An 18006-nucleotide genomic window follows, 5' to 3' on the forward strand; every position below is an offset into this window, starting at 1 on the left:
CAAAGCTATCATTTAGAAGGGCAGATCAAGTGCTTTCCAGATAAGAACAAATTCAAGGAGTTCATCATCACCAAGTCCTTATTATATGAAATGTTAAAGGGACTTATCTAAGAAAAAGAAGATAAAAAAGATGAACGGTGAAAGGACAGCAAGCTCACAGTTATTAACAACCACACCTCAAAAAAAAAGCAAGCTAAAACAGGAGCAGAGCCACAGAAATGGAGATCACATGGAGGGTTAGCAACAGAGGAATGGGAGGAGGAGGTGGGGGAGCGGGTACAGAGAATAAGTAGCATAGATAGTGGGGAGAAAATAGACAGGGGGAGGGCAAGAATAGTATGGGAAATAAAGAAGCAAAGAACTTATGACACATGGACATGAGCTAAAGGGGAAGAATGTGGGTAGGAGGAGTTGTATAGGGTGGAGGGGAATGAAGGGGAAAATGGGACAACTGTAATGGCATAATCAATAAAATATAAAAAATTAAAATGCAAGCTACAGTTGGGAGAAAATATTTGAAAAATCTATAGTCGACAAAGGACTTGAATCCAGTTTTTGAAATCTCTTAGTTTCCCTGGCTGGTGTGGCTCAATTGTTTGGAGGGTCATCACCGTAACCAAAAAAATTGCAGGTCTGATTCCCTGCCAGGATACATAACTGAGGCTGTGGGTTCAATTCCCAGTCCAGGGAGGCAACCAATCAATGCTTCTGTCTTGCATCGATTGCTCTCTCCTTTCTTCTCTTTCTAAAAGCAATGAAAAAATGTCCTCAGGTAAGGATAAAAATAATTGATTAATTAATTAATTTTGGGGTCTTATAAAAAATAAAACTCAACAGGAATATAAAGTACAGCACAGGGAATATAGGCAGTAATATTGTAAGTATGTATGATGCCAGGTATGTAGTAGACTTACTCAGAGGATTACTGTGTAAACTATATAAATATCTAGCCACTATGCTATACATCTGAAGCTAACATGAAATGATATTGAATGTCATTTGTAACTTTAAAATTAAAAAAATAATTAAACTCAGTAATAAGAAGATATACAACCCATTTTTAATGGGCAAAATATTTAACAAGACACTTCAAAAGAAGTTATGCAAGTAGACCACAATCACATGAGATGTCCACCTTCATTAGGGCAATGAGATGTCAACTACACACCCACTAGAATAAATTAGTGATTAGAGTAATTAATAACACTGACAAAACCAAGTATTGGTGAGGATGTGGAAAAATTAGAACCCTTGACAATGTAATAGAATAGCCACTTTGGAAAACAATATAGCAGAGTTTTAAAGTTAAATATTCACCTACCATTTAACCCAGCAATTCCACTCCTGGGAAGAAAAGTGAAAATAAAAGTCCATACAAAGACTGGTATACATATATTCCTTGCAGCACTATTCATAATAGTCAAAAACTAGAAATAACCCAAATGTCCATCAACTGGTGAATGAATAAACAAATTGTGCAGTATCTGTACAATAGAATAGAGCTCAGCAATTTTTTAAAAGAGGAACAAACTGGACTCCAAGCCCTCGGATAGCCCTGCAGGTTCAAGTCTGCTCCCAGCCTGGCTGGCTGCTCACCACTTGCCTTGTGGATCATGCCTTCTGCATCATGTGCAGTATATTTGCTGACTTAAACTACCATGTCCCTTGCACAAGAGGAGAAATCTTAGAGGCCCTAGTTAAAGGCCTTCAGAGACTGGAATACAAAATATACGATTCTGCTGGTGTGAGAGCTGATGGAGGCAATGAAAAAGCCTGGGAAGTCAGTGCCTGCAAAATCCAGCTCATTAAAAAGAAAAGCAAAGTAAAGGCACTGGATGAAAAAGTTCACAAACAACAGGATATATGGATTTGTTTATAAAATTTGATGTACACCTTGGAAGAGCTCATACCCATTGGGCAACACATGGCAAACCCAGTCCTAATCAATGGCCATCCTCAACACTATGATAAAAATAATGAACTTATTGTTATTCACAGTGGAATGATCACCAACCACAAAAACTCGAAAAAGTCTTTGGAAAGCAAAGGCTATGACTTCGAAGTTGAAACAGACTTCAAAGATAAACAAAGATAATCACCAAATTTGTTAAGTACATGTATGGCAATCAGAAAAGTCAAGACAGCAGTTCTACCCCCTTGGTGGAAAGAGCTAGCCAACAATTGGGAGGTACTTTTGCACTCATATTTAATCAAAGTGTTCATTTTCCTGGTGAAGCAGTTGACACAGGATGAGATAGCACTCTACTGATTTTTGTACAAAGTGAACATAAACTCTCTGTTCATCAAATTCCACTATACAATAGAACAAGTAAAAATAAGAAACAAGCTTCAGTCTTGTTACTGAACAAAAAAAATTTTTAAATGGAGGTTCGGTGGCCTGTTACCACAAAAAGCCAAACTTACGAGGCAAGTGCTGGTGCAAAAGGAAAAGAGGTTTATTCACGTGCCCCACAACCTGGGAGAGTGCTGAACTCCCGTCTCAAACGCCATCTCCATCTCCCTGCTCAAGCCCAAGGTTCTTATAGGTATAGGGAAAGGAGGGCTTTTTTCCTAATCCAATTATCTTTCTAGCTTTTGGCTCCAGGCTCTATTCATTCAGCATTCTAGTTTTCCTGTGCTCAAGGCCCTACCTATTCATTTTCTAGCCTTCAGAGCCTCCAGCCCTACCCATTTATATTTCTGGCTTTTCCAGGAGAGGGCTGGGCCGTATCCATTCATAATTCTAGCTTTCAGTGTGCTCAAGGTGAGAACCTCTCCCTGCCACCCTCTTGGACAATGTGCAGAGATTCCCCTAGTGCTCCAACCAACGGCACAACTTGCTTTTTCCCTGTTGAAGAAAAAGCATTGGGGGTATTACTTTGCTTCTGATGCAAGTGCTGTCATGGAATACATCAACTTTCTTAAAGATGATTATGTCACTGAGGTGGTAAATGGCTATCTTTCTATCCATTGTATTAAACTAAAATCAGGGAAATCACCCTGGGAGAGCTCTGCAAACCCCCCAAATGGAACTCCAGCAAATTACGAAGGGCAACTTCAGTTCATTTATGCAGAAGAAAATTTTTGAGCAGCCAGAGTCAATTGTGAACATGAGAGGAAGAGTCAGCTTTGATGACTCTACTATGAATTTGGGTCATTTGAAGGAGATCCAGAGCTGCTGGCTTTTTATTCTTTTTTTATTTTTAGAGAGAGGGGAAGTAAGAGAGAAGAGAGAGAGAAACATCCATCAGTTGCCTCTCACACACCCCCCTACTGGGGATCTGGACTGCTACCTAGTTATGTGCTCTGGCAGGGAATCAAACCTGTGACCTTTCAGTTCACAGACCAGCACTTAGTCCACTGAGCCACACCAGCCAGGGCCAGCTTCTGATTTTTATTGCTTGTGGGACAACTATCATGCTGGTGTAGCAACACGACCAGTTCTCAAAATGCTGGCTGAGTAGCCTGTGAAGTTAGTTTCTATCCAGTGATTCCCTGGATAGAAACATCAGTTTTTCAATATGATTTTTGCTTTTTCATTAGTCAACGAAGTGAGACAGAATTTACCCTGATGTGTCTTTGGTACTGTATTAAGAGAGGAGCTGTGACTGTGGGGACCACAAACACTGTGGGCAGTTCACACTAGTCCTTAGCCTGAGATTGGCATCGCCAGAACAAAGGCTTACACCAGCTGGTCTGTATCTCTGGTGATGTTTGCCCTTATGATATGTGATGACAAGATCTCCATACAGGAGAGATGTCAAGAGACCATGCTTGGATTGAAGCAGCTGCCCGATTTAATTCAGGAAGCATGGATGATGAAATTCAGAAACTGTCAACAGAACTTTATCACCAGATGTCAGTCTTGATAATGGGACGTGGCTATCATTACACTGCTTGTCTTGAAGGGACACTAAACATCAAAGAAATCACCCACACTCTGAAGGCATTCTCGCTGGTGAATTCAGACATGGCCCTTGGCTTTGGTGGATAAGTTGATGCCTGTCATCATGATCAGCATGTGAGACCATACTTGAGCCAAGTGCCAGAATGCTGTTTATCAGGTGGTTGATAGGCAGGGACACCCAGTGGTGATTTGTGATAGGAAGGTACTGAGACCGTTAAGAATACAAAAGGAACAATCAGGTGCCCCACTCAGTGGGCTGCTTGCAGGGCATTCTTCGCATGATGCCCTTATGATTGATGGCTTAGAGGCTATGATGCTGACTTCCCCCAACCTCGCCAAATCTGTAACTGTAGAATAAGGAGCATCTGAAAGTCTGGGTGATTAAGCAACATAAAACATCTTTGTATTTGAAATCCTGATTTAAAATATCACTCCTTTAAGTCTTTTTTCAAGTAAATCCTTCTTTATATATCACTTATAATTTTTCCACTCAATTTGTGATTTATGTGAAATTACCTCATATTCTTCCAGTAATTTCAGGGGCTTGAAAAATAGAATCTATATTCAAATCAGAAATATATTTAGCTCTTGTTTTCTTTAAGGGGTGTTAGGGGTTGGATTTCTTGTACCTTCCACTCCCATCTGAGAGGACTGTGTGTTTTAAAAGTAAGTGGCATTTGTTTTATCATGCTTCTATTCATTCAGACCAATAAAAGGGTAGTGCATTTTGTGGAAGATCTAAAGCCAGTAGCAATGTACTTGGTCACTTAATTAAGGTTTTTCTAAGTTATATATAAAGAGAAGATACTATAGTTTACTTTAAAAGTTGTGTACTTTAAAACTGAAGCTTTTCTTGATGGGATTTCCACCTAAGGCAGGTTGACCTTAGTCTCTCAAACTTGTTGCTTGTTGTCTGTAGGTAAAGGTAGTTTAGGAAGCTAAATAGTATAATAGTGCACTGGTTTTTTTTCAGCCCTTAACAGAAAATATTTGTACAATTTCATACTATATACTTTAAATCAAGCTGCTTTGGACAACTGACAATATGATTTTAAATTCGCAGTTGGAATATATATATACATTGAATATCCAGCTACATTTTTTCATCTCCTAAAAGTGGTTTTTATTTCCTTGTATCTGTAGTTTTTTAACCACTGCTGAATGACATGTTTTATCTTTTTCTTTGAAATTCCCACTGAGTTGCCATCAAATGCCTCAAATTAAATCAATATTGATATATTCAGAATTCTCTTCAACTTTGTCCCAAAAAAGAATTTCCTGTAGTTAATTTTAACTTCCCCTTCACTGCCTTGTATAAAACTAGTACCTTCATGCCAGTTTGGAAGATTTGCAAGTCTTTTGACTAATCATTTGATTCTGTTGGTGGGCAAGGCTTAGGAAAAGCTATATGTTTTGCAGTGAAATTAATGAAGGATTGCATCAAATTTAGTACAGGCATACCTGGGAGATATTGCAGGTTTGGTTCCAACCCATCATAGTAAAGCGAGTATTGCAATAAAGCAAGTCATAATCCTTTTGCTGGTGGAGTATATCACCTTCAATTTGTAAAAAACTGCAACCTCTATGAAACATGATAAAATGAAGTGAAATTTATAAAAAAAGAACAAACTTCCAATATAAATTAATTTCAAAATATTATGCAAAGTGAAAAAAGCCAGACAGAAAAGACTGTATCACTTTATTTATATGACATAGAAGAAACTATGGAGACAGAAGTAAGTTAACAGTGCCTAGGACCAAGGGTGGGAGCAGAGCGTAGCTCCAACAAAGGTGAGGAGGTGATGGAGGTACTCTAAAACTTGGTTGTGTTGATGGTGGCATGACTGTGTAAATGGGTGAATTTTATGGTATGTAAAATATACCCCATAAAGTTGTGTGTTTGTTTGTATAAGATTTTTAAATTCATTTTTAGAGAGAAGAGAGGGAGGAGAGGGAGGAGAAAGAGAGGAAGAGAAATACCTGTTGTGTGAGAGAAACATCCATGAGTTGCCTCTTGCATGCACCCTAACCAGGGGATCTGGCCCGCAACCCAGGCATGTGCCATGACCCAGAATTGAACCTGAGCCATGCTAGTCAGGGCTCATAAAGGTGTTTTAACTGATCCAAAGAACAGTTAATCTAGGCTGTCCTAAGGGAAAAAAACAGAGGAGGATTGTGTACATTATAAATTTGTATTTGTCCCCACTGGTCTCCCCAACACAAGCAACTGCCATGGACCAGAGAATAAGGAAGCTAGCTGGCCTCAAAGCATGCTTCCGAATCCAGGTTTGTCCACATCCTAGTTAAGGAAGCTTGAGCAAATAGAAAACATCCTTAATCATTTTCATTTTGTAAAATGGGATTTGTCTGAGACATAAATGACAGCATGTATCTAACACCCTTAGAAAACAGTGCCTGGAACGTGGTGGGCACTGGGTAAATGCCAGGTGTGACCTTATTTCCTGTCGCTTCTTGTTGAGATTCCTGTCACGCTTCATGCTAGGAAAGACGTGGGTGTGGGGACTGCTACTGGTTTTGAATTAGTTGGTTTGGGGTTCTTTTTAGCACATTTCCAAAACCTGCTCCTAAATAAAATTGTAGACATACTGTATTAAATTAGATTTGAGGATGGACAGAGATTATAAATAACATAATCATAGTGTTACTAGGCATGACAGATCCCACCCATACTTTTAACTTGATATCCATCTGATATCTGAAAAAGAAAAATAACAGAAATCTACTAGATCATTCTGTTATCCAAGGGATAAAATGGAGTAGGTGTATGTTAAATGAATCAAACCTAAACTTGAGCTTTAGAAAATTCAGTTAAATGGCTACTGACCTGAAACTGCCTATTTTAAGGTCCATTTGATTATAATAGTGGGTATTCTTCACTGTATTCCAATGAAAAGATAGGTTAAACATTTATTTATGCTTCAGTTTGTCCTGGAAAAGATTTAGTACTGCTGACAAAGTAGTGAAACAAGTTAATAAAATACCTTTATTCAGAAAAGAACAATTTCAGAGAATACAAGGGAATGCAGCTAGGAACAGGAGAGTAAGTTATGTGGAAATGGAAGTGAAGTTAGTACCCAGAGCATAATGCACAGCCCTATACCCATGCCAGAAATGACCCTGACGTGTGATTTCTCCACCCAGTGATGTAAATAGGTACAGGAGAAAAGTCACAGGGACCATAAGATTAAAAACTAATAATAAAATATAGAAAGCAGTTGCTTGAGAGATGCAAAAAAGGATTTCTGACACTAGAATTAGAAGAATATCCATAAGTTGTCCTAGAAAGAATGTTATGCCATGAGCCTATGGAATAGCATTTTCATACTTGGTGCAGTGACAGTTTCCACCATCTTCAGGACAAGGCACTGAGTGGAAGCAGCTCTGCTGAGCCCCGTGTGTGTTATGGGAGCTTTCACTCCAAACCACTGGACAACATTCATTTCAAGAGATGAGAAACATGCTTTTGATTCTTATTTCAAAAATAAAAAATATACTTCAAGTGTCAGTGTAAGTAAAAAGGTATTTTATTGTATGATACTAGCAGAGATATCATGCAACAATTTTTATTCTGCTGTGTCTTATCATACATACATTTATTTGAGTTTTAGAGCGTTTATGGAGAATTTAAAAGCAAAAGAAGAAAATTGTTTCTCAAATTTCAAGACACCTCCAGACACTTGTAACCTGCAAATTCCAAGTTAGTTTTGGGCATGCTTTATATGTAAAGGAGATATAGACAGCATGTGTGTTTTTAATTTTTTTACTTAAAAATCCAAATTAGGGACTTCTGCCAAGATGGAGGCATAGGTGGAAAAACTTTGCCTTCTCGCACAACCAAATCTAAAAACAACAAAGTTTTAGCAACAATAAACGTAGCCAAACCACAGAAAATTAAACAATACGAAATCTGACAACAACAACAAACCACTCAGCTGGACCAGTAAGAGGGGCAGAGCCAGCAGCGCAGCAGGTCGGGCAAAAAAGATTCCCCAACCCAGGCAGCCAAGGGCAAATCCCAGGTGTAGGGTAGCAACGGGCAGACCTAGTGAAGGCACAGGCAGCTGGCTGACTGGGTCACACATTTGCGTGCAGATAAACCAGCAAAGGAGCAAGCATTGAGACAGACTGCACAGGCCCCAGTGCATGGTGGCAGGCTGACAGAGGTCACACATTTGCATGCAGATAAACCAGCAAAGGAGTGAGCAGTGAGACAGAGCCAGCAGGCCCCAGTGGCGGGAAGCAGCAGAGGGGACCGCTATTGCTCCCTCTCTGACCCCGCCCCCACGTACAGCGTCACAAACCAGCAACCTGGGTAGCCCCACCCCGGTAAACAACTAAGGCTCCTCTCCTCATATGTAACAGGCACAAACAGATCAAAACGTGGCTCAAGAACAACTCAGAGCCCCAGGGCTGATAAATCTAAGCAACAAAGAAATAGCCAAACTTTCGGATGCACAGTTCAAAACACTGGTGATCAGGATGCTTACAGAACTGGTTGGTTTTAGCCACAAATTAGAGGAACACGTTCAGGCTAAACTAATTGAAATGAAGGGAAATGCACAGGAAACCAATAGTGATGGAAAGGAAACCGGGACTCAAGTCAAGGGAGCAGACCAGAAGGAAGAAAAAAAATGACCAAACAGAAAAATATGAAGAAACAAGTAATCAAAAACATAAGGAGAGGCTAAGGAACCTCCAGGGCATCTTTAAATGCTCCAACATCTGAATTATAGGGGTACCAGAAGGGGAAGAGGAACAGCCACACGTGGAAACCTCATTTAAACCAATAATAAAGGAGAACTTCCCCAATCTGGCAAAGGAAATAGACTTCCAGGAAGTCCAGGAAGCTCAGAGAGTCCCAAAGAAGGTGGACCCAAGGAGAAACACACCAGAGTACATCATAGTTACATTATTCAAGATTAAAATGAAGGAGAGAATTCTAGAAGCAGCAAGAGGTGAGGGGACAGTCACCTACAAAGGAGTTCCCATCAGACTGTCAGCTGATTTCTCAAAAGAGACCTTACAGGCAAGAAGGGGCTTGAAAGAAGTATTCCAAGTCGTGAAAGACAAGGACCTACATCGAAGATTGATCTCGCCAGCAAAGCTTTCATTTAGAATGGAAGGGCAGATAAAGCATTTCTCACATAAGGTCAAGTTTAAGGAGTTCATCATCACCAAGCCCTTATTATATGAAATGTTAAAGGGACTTACCTAAGAAAAAGAAGATAAAAAAGATGAACAGTGAAATGACAGTAAACTCACAGTTATCAACAACCACACCTAAAACAAAAGCAAACTAAGAGGACAACTAGATCAGGAGTGAACCATAGAAATGGAGATCACATGGAGGGTTAGCAACAGGGGAGTGGGAGGAGGAGAAAGAGGGAGAAGGTACAGAAAATAAGTAGAATAGACCGTAGACAGAAAATAGAGAGGGGGAGGGTAAGAATAGTAGGGGAAATATAGAATCTAAAGAACCTGAGACACGTGGTCACAAACTAAAGGGGGGAATGGTGGGGAAGGGGTGTGCAGGGTGGAGGGGAATGAAGGGGGGATATAGAACAACTGTAATGTCATAATCTAAAATAGACAGGTGGTGGTTAGGAATAGTATAGGAAATGTAGAAACCAAAGAACTGATATGTACAACCCATGGACATGAACTAAAGTGGAGGAATGTGGGTGGGAGGGGGTGTGCAGGGCAGAGGGGAATAAAGGGGGGAATGGTACAACCGTAATAGCATAAACAATAAAATATATTTAATAAAAAATAAATAAAAATCTAAATTATGCTGTAATATTTAAATCCTTGCTTTTTAAAAAGTAGGTTTAAATTTGATATCATTATAGTTTCTATAACACAATTCAAACTTTTTTGAATAAAAGTAACACAAATGTTCATGCATTTTATTTGATAAATGTATGAATAATCCAAGATGAGTATCATATTCAGTAATACAGAAAAAAATAAGTAATGTCACTTAGTAATTTCCTTTTTATACTCTCAATTTCTATATACTCTCAGATGTCAAAAATAGATTACATTTCACTGTGAATCACTTTTATTCAGACATATGCACATACAACACAAATTATTTTGGGGGGTATTATTCATCTTAGCTACTAATTGAGGCATACTAAAATTATTCCTCATATTTATTTCCCAGTTGTTGTGGCAAATGTATGAGGATTCTAGCCTGGCTCTGGACAAGTTTTTAATTATAGCTAAAAAAGCTGCACCGGCTTAATGATTTTACAGAATTACTTCTTTACTTGTTTGTGTATTTTTAGTTGAGGTAGTGGCATGGTGGCTGTGATTTTCAAAAACCTTTATTTTTTCAAAGTAATGTTGAAATAAAATGATGCTGTTTAGGAGATTTGCTACCAAATAACAAAGGTGGGGAAATGGGCATGAGATACAGATAAAAGGAAATTGGCTGAGTGTTGATCAATAGGGAAGCTGAGAAATGAGTGCCTGAGGAGTCATCCTCTCTACTTTTGTAAGCTTTTCCTAATAAAACATTGAAGAAGCAACAGTAGCAGCAGCCCTAGAATTTTCCATGAAGCTTTGAACCCCATTAAAAAGCAGACACTGAGAACCCTGGGGACCCAGCTATCTTCTAGTTCAACATCTTTGTTCACCAACATGGGAGTTAAAGAGAGATTGTTGTTGCTTTGGTGTTTCCTTGGCATTGTCCAAAGCTTCTGTTTTAAAATCGCAGTGCCCAGCCTTGACCTGTGTGGTGGCCCAGTCAGTTGGGCATCGACCTGCAGAGGTCACTGGTTCAGTTCCCTGTCAAGGCATATGCCTGGGGTTGTGGGTTCCACTGATTGGGGCATGTGCGAGAGGCAACCAACCAATCAATGTTTCTCTCTCACATCATAAAATCTTTTAAAAATAAAATAAAATCACAGTGCCCACATTCCTGCCTTACTACTCCTATCAACATGTACCCCAGAAACCATGTGTCTTGAATTTCGGCCAAGCACTCATCTGTAATTCTGTCTCAAAGGCTTTAGCTCACACTGTTAAAGAAAAAATAATTCTGATACTAAAAACAGTCAGGAACTTTACTCAAGGGACCACTACACTGGAGTTTTGCAGTAGAAGAGAAAAATGGGGCTCAATTCCAAATACCAGAATGACTTGGGGGTTATCACTCTCTGCCAGGACCATCTCAAGAGTAACGGAATGGAGTATTCTCTTGCAATGGGGTGCATGCATGTGTCTTCACATGGCTCTTAGAAGGAAATATTTTTCAGGAAGCCTACAAATTCCACTAGGCTGATGAGGTAGCAGTGGGAGATTCCAAAAAGAAACAAAAATCTAGGGAGTTAATATAAACTGAGGGGTTCAGCTATTCTCCTTCATGTGGACATTGTCCATTCATTGTTAACTGTGGACAGTTTGGATTTGTTGATAATGGTAACAGACAGACTGACAGACAACAGATGCAGAGACATATGGCATAACTTTAAAGGTTGTTCCTAATTCTGGGAAGTCAGAATTAGACATACTAGAACATAATAAAGGTTAAACTTGGGGCCCCTCACTCCTGCTCCTCCTTCCAAGGTGTTATATCTAATTTATATTCTTAATTATATTTTTCATTTTACAAAGAGTACCCCAAATTGTATAATCATCAGTCCCCACAATACTTGGATATGCCTTTGTATGGAATTGTAAATCTCTAAGAAAAATAGCAACTCTTAATTTTTTTTTCCTCCAAAGACTCCATGCTGACTCTTAGGAATCGTGGCAGCTGTAAGGAACATAAAGACCTCAGCTGCTGGACGCACTGACAGGGTGGTAGCTGGCAGACCAGGTAGTCCCACATTCATGTGCAAATAAGCTGGGAGAAACAACTGGGGAGTGAGAAAGACCTCGCAACCCAGGGTTCCAGCACCAGGGAACTAAAGCCTCAAAACCTCTGGCTGTAAAACCTGTAGGAGTTGTGGCAGTAGGGGAGACTCCTAGCCTCACAGGAGAGTTCATTGGGAAAATCCATGGAGTCCTAGAACATACACAAAACCACAAATCGGAAACCAGCAACAAAAGGGCCCAATTTGCTTCTTGGTAGTGGGGAAGTGACTAAAAGCAGGCTAGTGGCATTATTCCCTCTCAGACCTCTCCCCCACATACAATGCCACAACACAGCAAGGTGGGTTACCTAGCCCTAGCAAATATCTAAGGCTCCACCCCTTACAATGTCACAGGTGTGCCAAGACAAAGAAATGTAGAAAAAGAACTAAGCAGTGAGTAGATAGCCAACCTATCAGATACAGAGTTTAAAACACCAGTGACCAGGATGCTCACAGAATTGGTTGAATATGGTCCCACAATAGAGGAGAAAGTGAATGCTATGCAACGTGAAGTAAAGATATACAGGGAATCAACAGTGAAGGGAAGGAAACCAGGACTCAGATCAACAGTTTGGAGCAGAAGGAAGAAAGAAACATTCAACCAAAACAGAATTAAGAAACAAGAATTCAAAAAAAAATAAGGTGAGGCTTAGAAACCTCTGGAACAACTTTAAACCTTCCAACATCTGAATCATAGGGGTGCCAGAAGGAGAAGAGGAAGAGCAAGAAATTGAAAACTTACTTGAAAAAAGAAATGAAGGAAAACTTCCCCAATATGATAAAGAAAATAGACTTCTAGGAAGTCCAGGGAGCTCAGAGATTCCCAAAGAAATTGGATCTAAGGAGAAGCACACTGAAACACATCATAATTATATTACCCAAGATTAAAGATAAGTAGAGAATTTTAAAAGCAGCAAGAGAAAAGGAGACAGTTACCTACAAAGGGGTTCCCATAAGACTATCAGCTCATATCTTAAAAGAAACCTTACAGGCAAGAAGGGGCTGGAAAGAAGTATTTCAAGTCATGAAAGACAAGGGCCTTCATCCAAGATTACTCAATCCAGCAAAGCTATCATTTAGAATGGAAGGGCAGATCAAGTGCTTCCCAGATAAGGTCAAGTTGAAGGAGTTCACCATCACCAAGCCCTTATTATATGAAACGCTAACAGGACTTATCTAAGAAAAAGAAGATAAAAAAAAACATGAACAGTAGAATGACAACAAACCCACAACTATCAACAACTGAACAACAACAAAAAAGAAAACCTAAGCAAACAACTAGAACAGGAACAGAATCACAGAAATGGAGATCACATGGAGGATTATCAATGGGGATGGGAGAGACAGGGGGAAAAGGTACAGGGAATTAGAAGCATAAATGGTAGGTACAAAATAGACAGGGGGAAGTTAAGGATAGTATGAAAAATGGAGAAGCCAATGAACTTATATGTATGACCCATGGACATGAACTAAGGAGGGGGGCAATAATGATGGGAGGGGGTTGCAGAGTGGAGGGTGATAAAGGGGAGAAAAATGATACAACTGTAATAACATAATCAATAAAATATACCAAAAAAAAAGAGAGAGAGACCTCAGCTGCTTTCTGGCCAAGTAACCCCAGACACTTCCGTGCAAAGACTGAATGGGTGCTTCTGGGGTTGCCATGAGGGACAAATGACTGATGTGGAAAGAGCTGTAAATATTGTAACAAAGTGTTTTATGGAAATTTATACTTATGAAAAATTAACTAATATATAGGAATTTGCTTTCATAACAGTATTAAGTTAGTTTGGGTAATTTTGGCAATATGAATTCCTAAAGCCACCTTTTTTTTTTAATAGTCAACATTGTCATTTTTTTTAACTTGTTTTATTGATTATGCCATTACATTTGCTCTATTCCCCCCTCCATTCCCCTCCACCCTGCATACCCCTCCACCACCATTTCCCCCTTTAGTTCATGAACACGTGTCTCAAATTTTTTAGATTCTGTATTTCCCCTGTTATTCTTACCCTCCCCCTATTTTCTATCTACTGTCTATGCTACTTATTTTCTGTACCTTCTCCCCCCTTCCCCTCCTCCCACTCCCCTGTTGCTAACCCTCCTTGAGATCTTCATTTCTATGGTTCTGCTCCTGATCTAGCTGTCCTCTTAGTTTGCTTTTGTTTTAGGTGTGGTTCTTAATAACTGTGAGTTTGCTGTCCTTTCACCATTCATCTTTTTTATCTTCTTTTTTTTAGGTAAGTCCCTTTAACATTTCATATAATAAGGGCTTGGTGATGATGAACTCCTTGAATTTGGTCTTATCTGAGAAGCACTTTATCTGTCCTTCCATTCTAAATGAAAACTTTGCTGGGTAGAGCAATCTTGGTTGTAGATCTTTGGTTTTCATGACTTGGAAAATACCTCTTTCCAGCCCCTTCTTGCCTGTAAGGTCTCTTTTGAGAAATCAGCTGACAGTCTGATGGGAACTCCTTTGTAGGTGACTGTCCCCTTATCTCTTGCTGCTTGTAGGATTCTCTCCTTCATTTTAATCTTGGCTAATGTAATTATGATGTGCCTTGGTGTGTTCCTTCTTGGGTCCAACTTCTTTGGGACTCTCTGAGCTTCCTGGATTTCTTGGAAGTCTATTTCCTTTGCCAAATTGGGGAAATTCTCCTTTATTATTTGTTCAAATAAGTTTTCCACTGGTGGCTGTGCCTTTCCCCCTTCTGGTACCCCTATAATTCGGATGTTGGAACGTTTAAAGATGTCCTGGAGGTTCCTAAGCTTCTCTTCATTTTTCTGAATTCTTATTTCTTCATTCTTTTTCTGTTTGATCATTTTTTGCTTCCTTCTGGTCCACTCCCTTGGTTTGAGTCCCAATTTTCTTTCCATTGCTATTGGTTTCCTGTGTATTTCCCTTCATTTCAATTAGTTTAGCTTCCATATGTTTCTCTAATTTGTGACTAAAATCAACCAGTTCTGTAAGGATCCTGATAACCAGTGTTTTGAACTGTGCATCTGAAAGACTGGCTATTTCTTCATCGCTTAGATCTATCGGTTCTGGGGCTCTAAGTTGTCCTAGAGCCATTTTTGGTCTATTCGTGCTGTTAAGTAAGCAGAGCGAAGCCTTAGTTGTTTACCAGGATGGGGAGACCCAGGTCGCTGGTTTGTGATGCTGTGTGTGGGGGCGTGGTCAGAGAGGGAGCAATGGTGGTCCTCTCCGCTAGCCCAGCCCGTCCAGTCACACCACTCGCCCAGGGCTTGTTTATCCAATCGGAATTGTGCGAGCCTGCTGCCCCGAGCAGGCTTCCCTTCTCACTGGTTTCTCCGCACGCAGGTGCGCGACCAACCTGCAGGTGCGCGACCGACTGCAGACAGCCCGCCGCGCCTCTTCCCTGTGCGCTCCCGTAGCTAGCTCGCTCTCGATCAGCGCTTTCGGCTGCTTGCACACTCACCGCGCACCACCCGGGAATTTTTTCTTGCTAACCTGTTCCACTGCTGGCTTCGCTCCTCATTCCGGTCCAGCTGAGTATCTAGTTGTCCTTTGGACTCCGTATTGTCGATTTTACCTGTGGCTTGGTTGTGACTGCTGTTAAAAATAGTTGTTCTTAGATTTGGTTGTGCACAGAGGCAAGGTGGTTCCTCCACCTACGTCTCCATCTTGGCGGAAGTCTAAAGCCACCTTTTACTTTTCAATAAGGAAAGTTTTTGCTTCAAGTATGCTCCTTATTATAATGGACGAAACTAAGTACTGTGCTTGCACAGAATTGAATGAACCAACAATCATAGTTCACACTTAACTCATAGTTTTTTTATTCTTTAGTGCCAAAAACAAATAAATTACTATCCATAAAGAGTGTGATTTTAAAGGTCTCATTCTTAACTGCCTAGTGCTTCTGGGGAAATTTTAACCTACCTGTTCAACTATGTTTATTCATAATCATGGCTTACATAGAAAATTTAAAGCAGCTAAAACAGAACTTACCAATAAAATAGGCATTTTTTTCATTGCTGAAGTGGCAGTTCCACTAGTTAAAAGTATTGAATAATAAAAACTTTAAAATTGTTATTTAGTTGTACTTCTGGTTGATGAATGTCCTTAACTTCTATCTTGCAGTTTTATTTTGGGGAACTTTCTGAAATGATGAAGATGATTGACAGCTTAATTTTCATGATGATAACACATATGCATCCATTTTACATTACACAGAATGCAAGATGTGTATTTTACCATGTGTAAAATAGACTTCCACAAAGAAAATAATACATGTGCTACCTGTAAACTTCGAAGGGCAGTTTCTTTTTACTTTTAATTTTTTGAAGGTTTATAACACCTGCATTTTCTTATTTATAACATTTTCAAATTTTAGGAATTCTTTGATCATGTGAAGAAACTTTGGGATGATGAAGGCGTGAAAGCATGCTTTGAGAGGTCAAATGAATACCAGCTGATCGACTGCGCACAATAGTAAGTCTGCTCTGGGCCAGGCCCAGGCCTCTTTGAATATAGGACTGAATGCACGCACGCTGGTGCTACTCTCCCAGGGTTACTGACATCTCTTGAATGCAAGGAACAAATAATTACCATCTCACTACAGAAATCAACTTTTAAAATGAAGCATGTTTAGTAGATGGAAAATTGAAAATCCAATAGGAATCACTGTTTCAGGGAAGAATCAGAAGCCTGTTGTATTCATTTCATCCTGATCATTGTTTTCAGTTCTATTCTTTTTTGCTTATACAGTGTCATAGGCATACTGTAAATTATAATGTAACTAAATATTTATTATTCTATTTTAATTTTGTAGCAGGGACCCCAAATTAAAATAATATCAAAAACTGCAATCAAGTCCCAGCTCTTACTTAAAGTAATAAGTGATACACAGAATTAAATTAGGACCTTGAAAGTAGATGGTACTTAATATAATAAGTAAATATTTTATGAAAAATGTAATGAAGAGAAATAAGAAATTTAAAAAAGGCCTTAGTGCTGAAGGTGGCTGATTATTTATTGATATTTTAGATTCATTCTATAACTATTAGAGAATAATTTTCCCCCAGGAAAATGTTAATCAAGAAGTTCTGGAAATATTTGCTCTTTTGACAACAAAAATATTTAACTAGTTTTATATGACTCTTTGGGCAGCAATTAATCAGCACTTTTACATTTTCAGTTCATAAATTCTAAAAATTTATACACATAGAAAAGACTCCATAAGCATAAAAGAATTCACAATATTTGGAACTAATGGATCTATACTGTAAATACCAATTTCAAGGAGAAAGCAGTTGTGTGGCCATCCCCAGCCCTTTCTCATCCATAGGCAATCAGACATCACCTTGTGACTGGCACTGAGAGGGGCCAATGGCAAGGGCCCAAGGAGGAGGCACTGGGTGTGTCCCAGGCATGACAGGAAGCCACTGTGGAAGCAGATAGGTGTTTGAGGAGTAGCCATAAACTGGTGAACAAGGTTGCCGCTGCCTGACCCTCCCAAGTGTTGAAGGCCATGCCAAGGAACTTAGATTTTCTTCCAAATGCAATGAATGCCCATCAGCTCCATGAATGAGGTTGTCAGGGTCACTCTGACTACTGTATGAAGAATTAACAGAAGGCAGAGCGCCTCCTGGGGTACCTTGGGTCAGGGTATTTTTAGACAAAGATGAAGGGAGGGAAACATCAATGTGTGGTTGCCTCTCACACGCCCCCTACTGGCAACCTTGCCTACAGGCATGTGCCCTGACTGGGAATGGAGCCTGCAACTCTGTGGTTCACAGGCAGGCATTCAATCCACTAAACCTCACCAGCCAGGGCTACTTAAGCACTTTAAATGAATTTTAATTGAGGCTCCCTTTTGCAACTGGCTTGTAAATTTTAACTTGGACACCTCAGTGACATTAATTTGGAGACTGCTGATCATTTGAATCTACCTAATTTCACAGGCTTTCTATTTAATACGAAAAGGGTAAAAAACCACAGAGAAACAGAGACTCTATTTAAAAGTGTTTAATGATTGCTGGATAGAAGTAAATACATGGGAACTAAAGAAAAATACTTTTCCTCCCACCTTCCAGGTTCTTTTAGCTGGGCTTGTAATCAAATAAAAAGAGACAGATTAACAGTAGAAAATCAAAATTCTTAGCCCTGGCTGGTGTAGCTCAGTGGATTGAGTGTGGGCCTCCGAACCAGACAATCCCAGTTCGATTCCCAGTCAGGGCACATGCCTGGGTTGC

At 39.7% G+C, this 18006-nt stretch overlaps 1 protein-coding gene and 1 pseudogene across 3 annotated transcripts in view; both read left to right on the top strand.

Moving 5' to 3' along the window:
* The window catches only part of GNAL (G protein subunit alpha L), a 163460-nt gene that overhangs the window by 105754 nt on the left and 39700 nt on the right, over positions 1-18006 (top strand). For all 3 annotated transcript variants that reach the window (XM_053668810.1, XM_037147977.2, XM_037147978.2), the window contains one exon: positions 16146-16243. In XM_053668810.1, the coding sequence (XP_053524785.1) occupies positions 16146-16243 (98 nt within the window). The remainder of the gene's footprint in view (positions 1-16145; positions 16244-18006) is intronic.
* On the top strand, positions 1628-4265 carry LOC119051299 (glutamine--fructose-6-phosphate aminotransferase [isomerizing] 1-like; annotated as a pseudogene).

Source organism: Artibeus jamaicensis, unplaced genomic scaffold, assembly GCF_021234435.1.
Source record: "Artibeus jamaicensis isolate MK-2021 breed Jamaican fruit bat unplaced genomic scaffold, CSHL_Jam_final contig_511, whole genome shotgun sequence".
Lineage (NCBI taxonomy): Eukaryota > Metazoa > Chordata > Mammalia > Chiroptera > Phyllostomidae > Artibeus > Artibeus jamaicensis.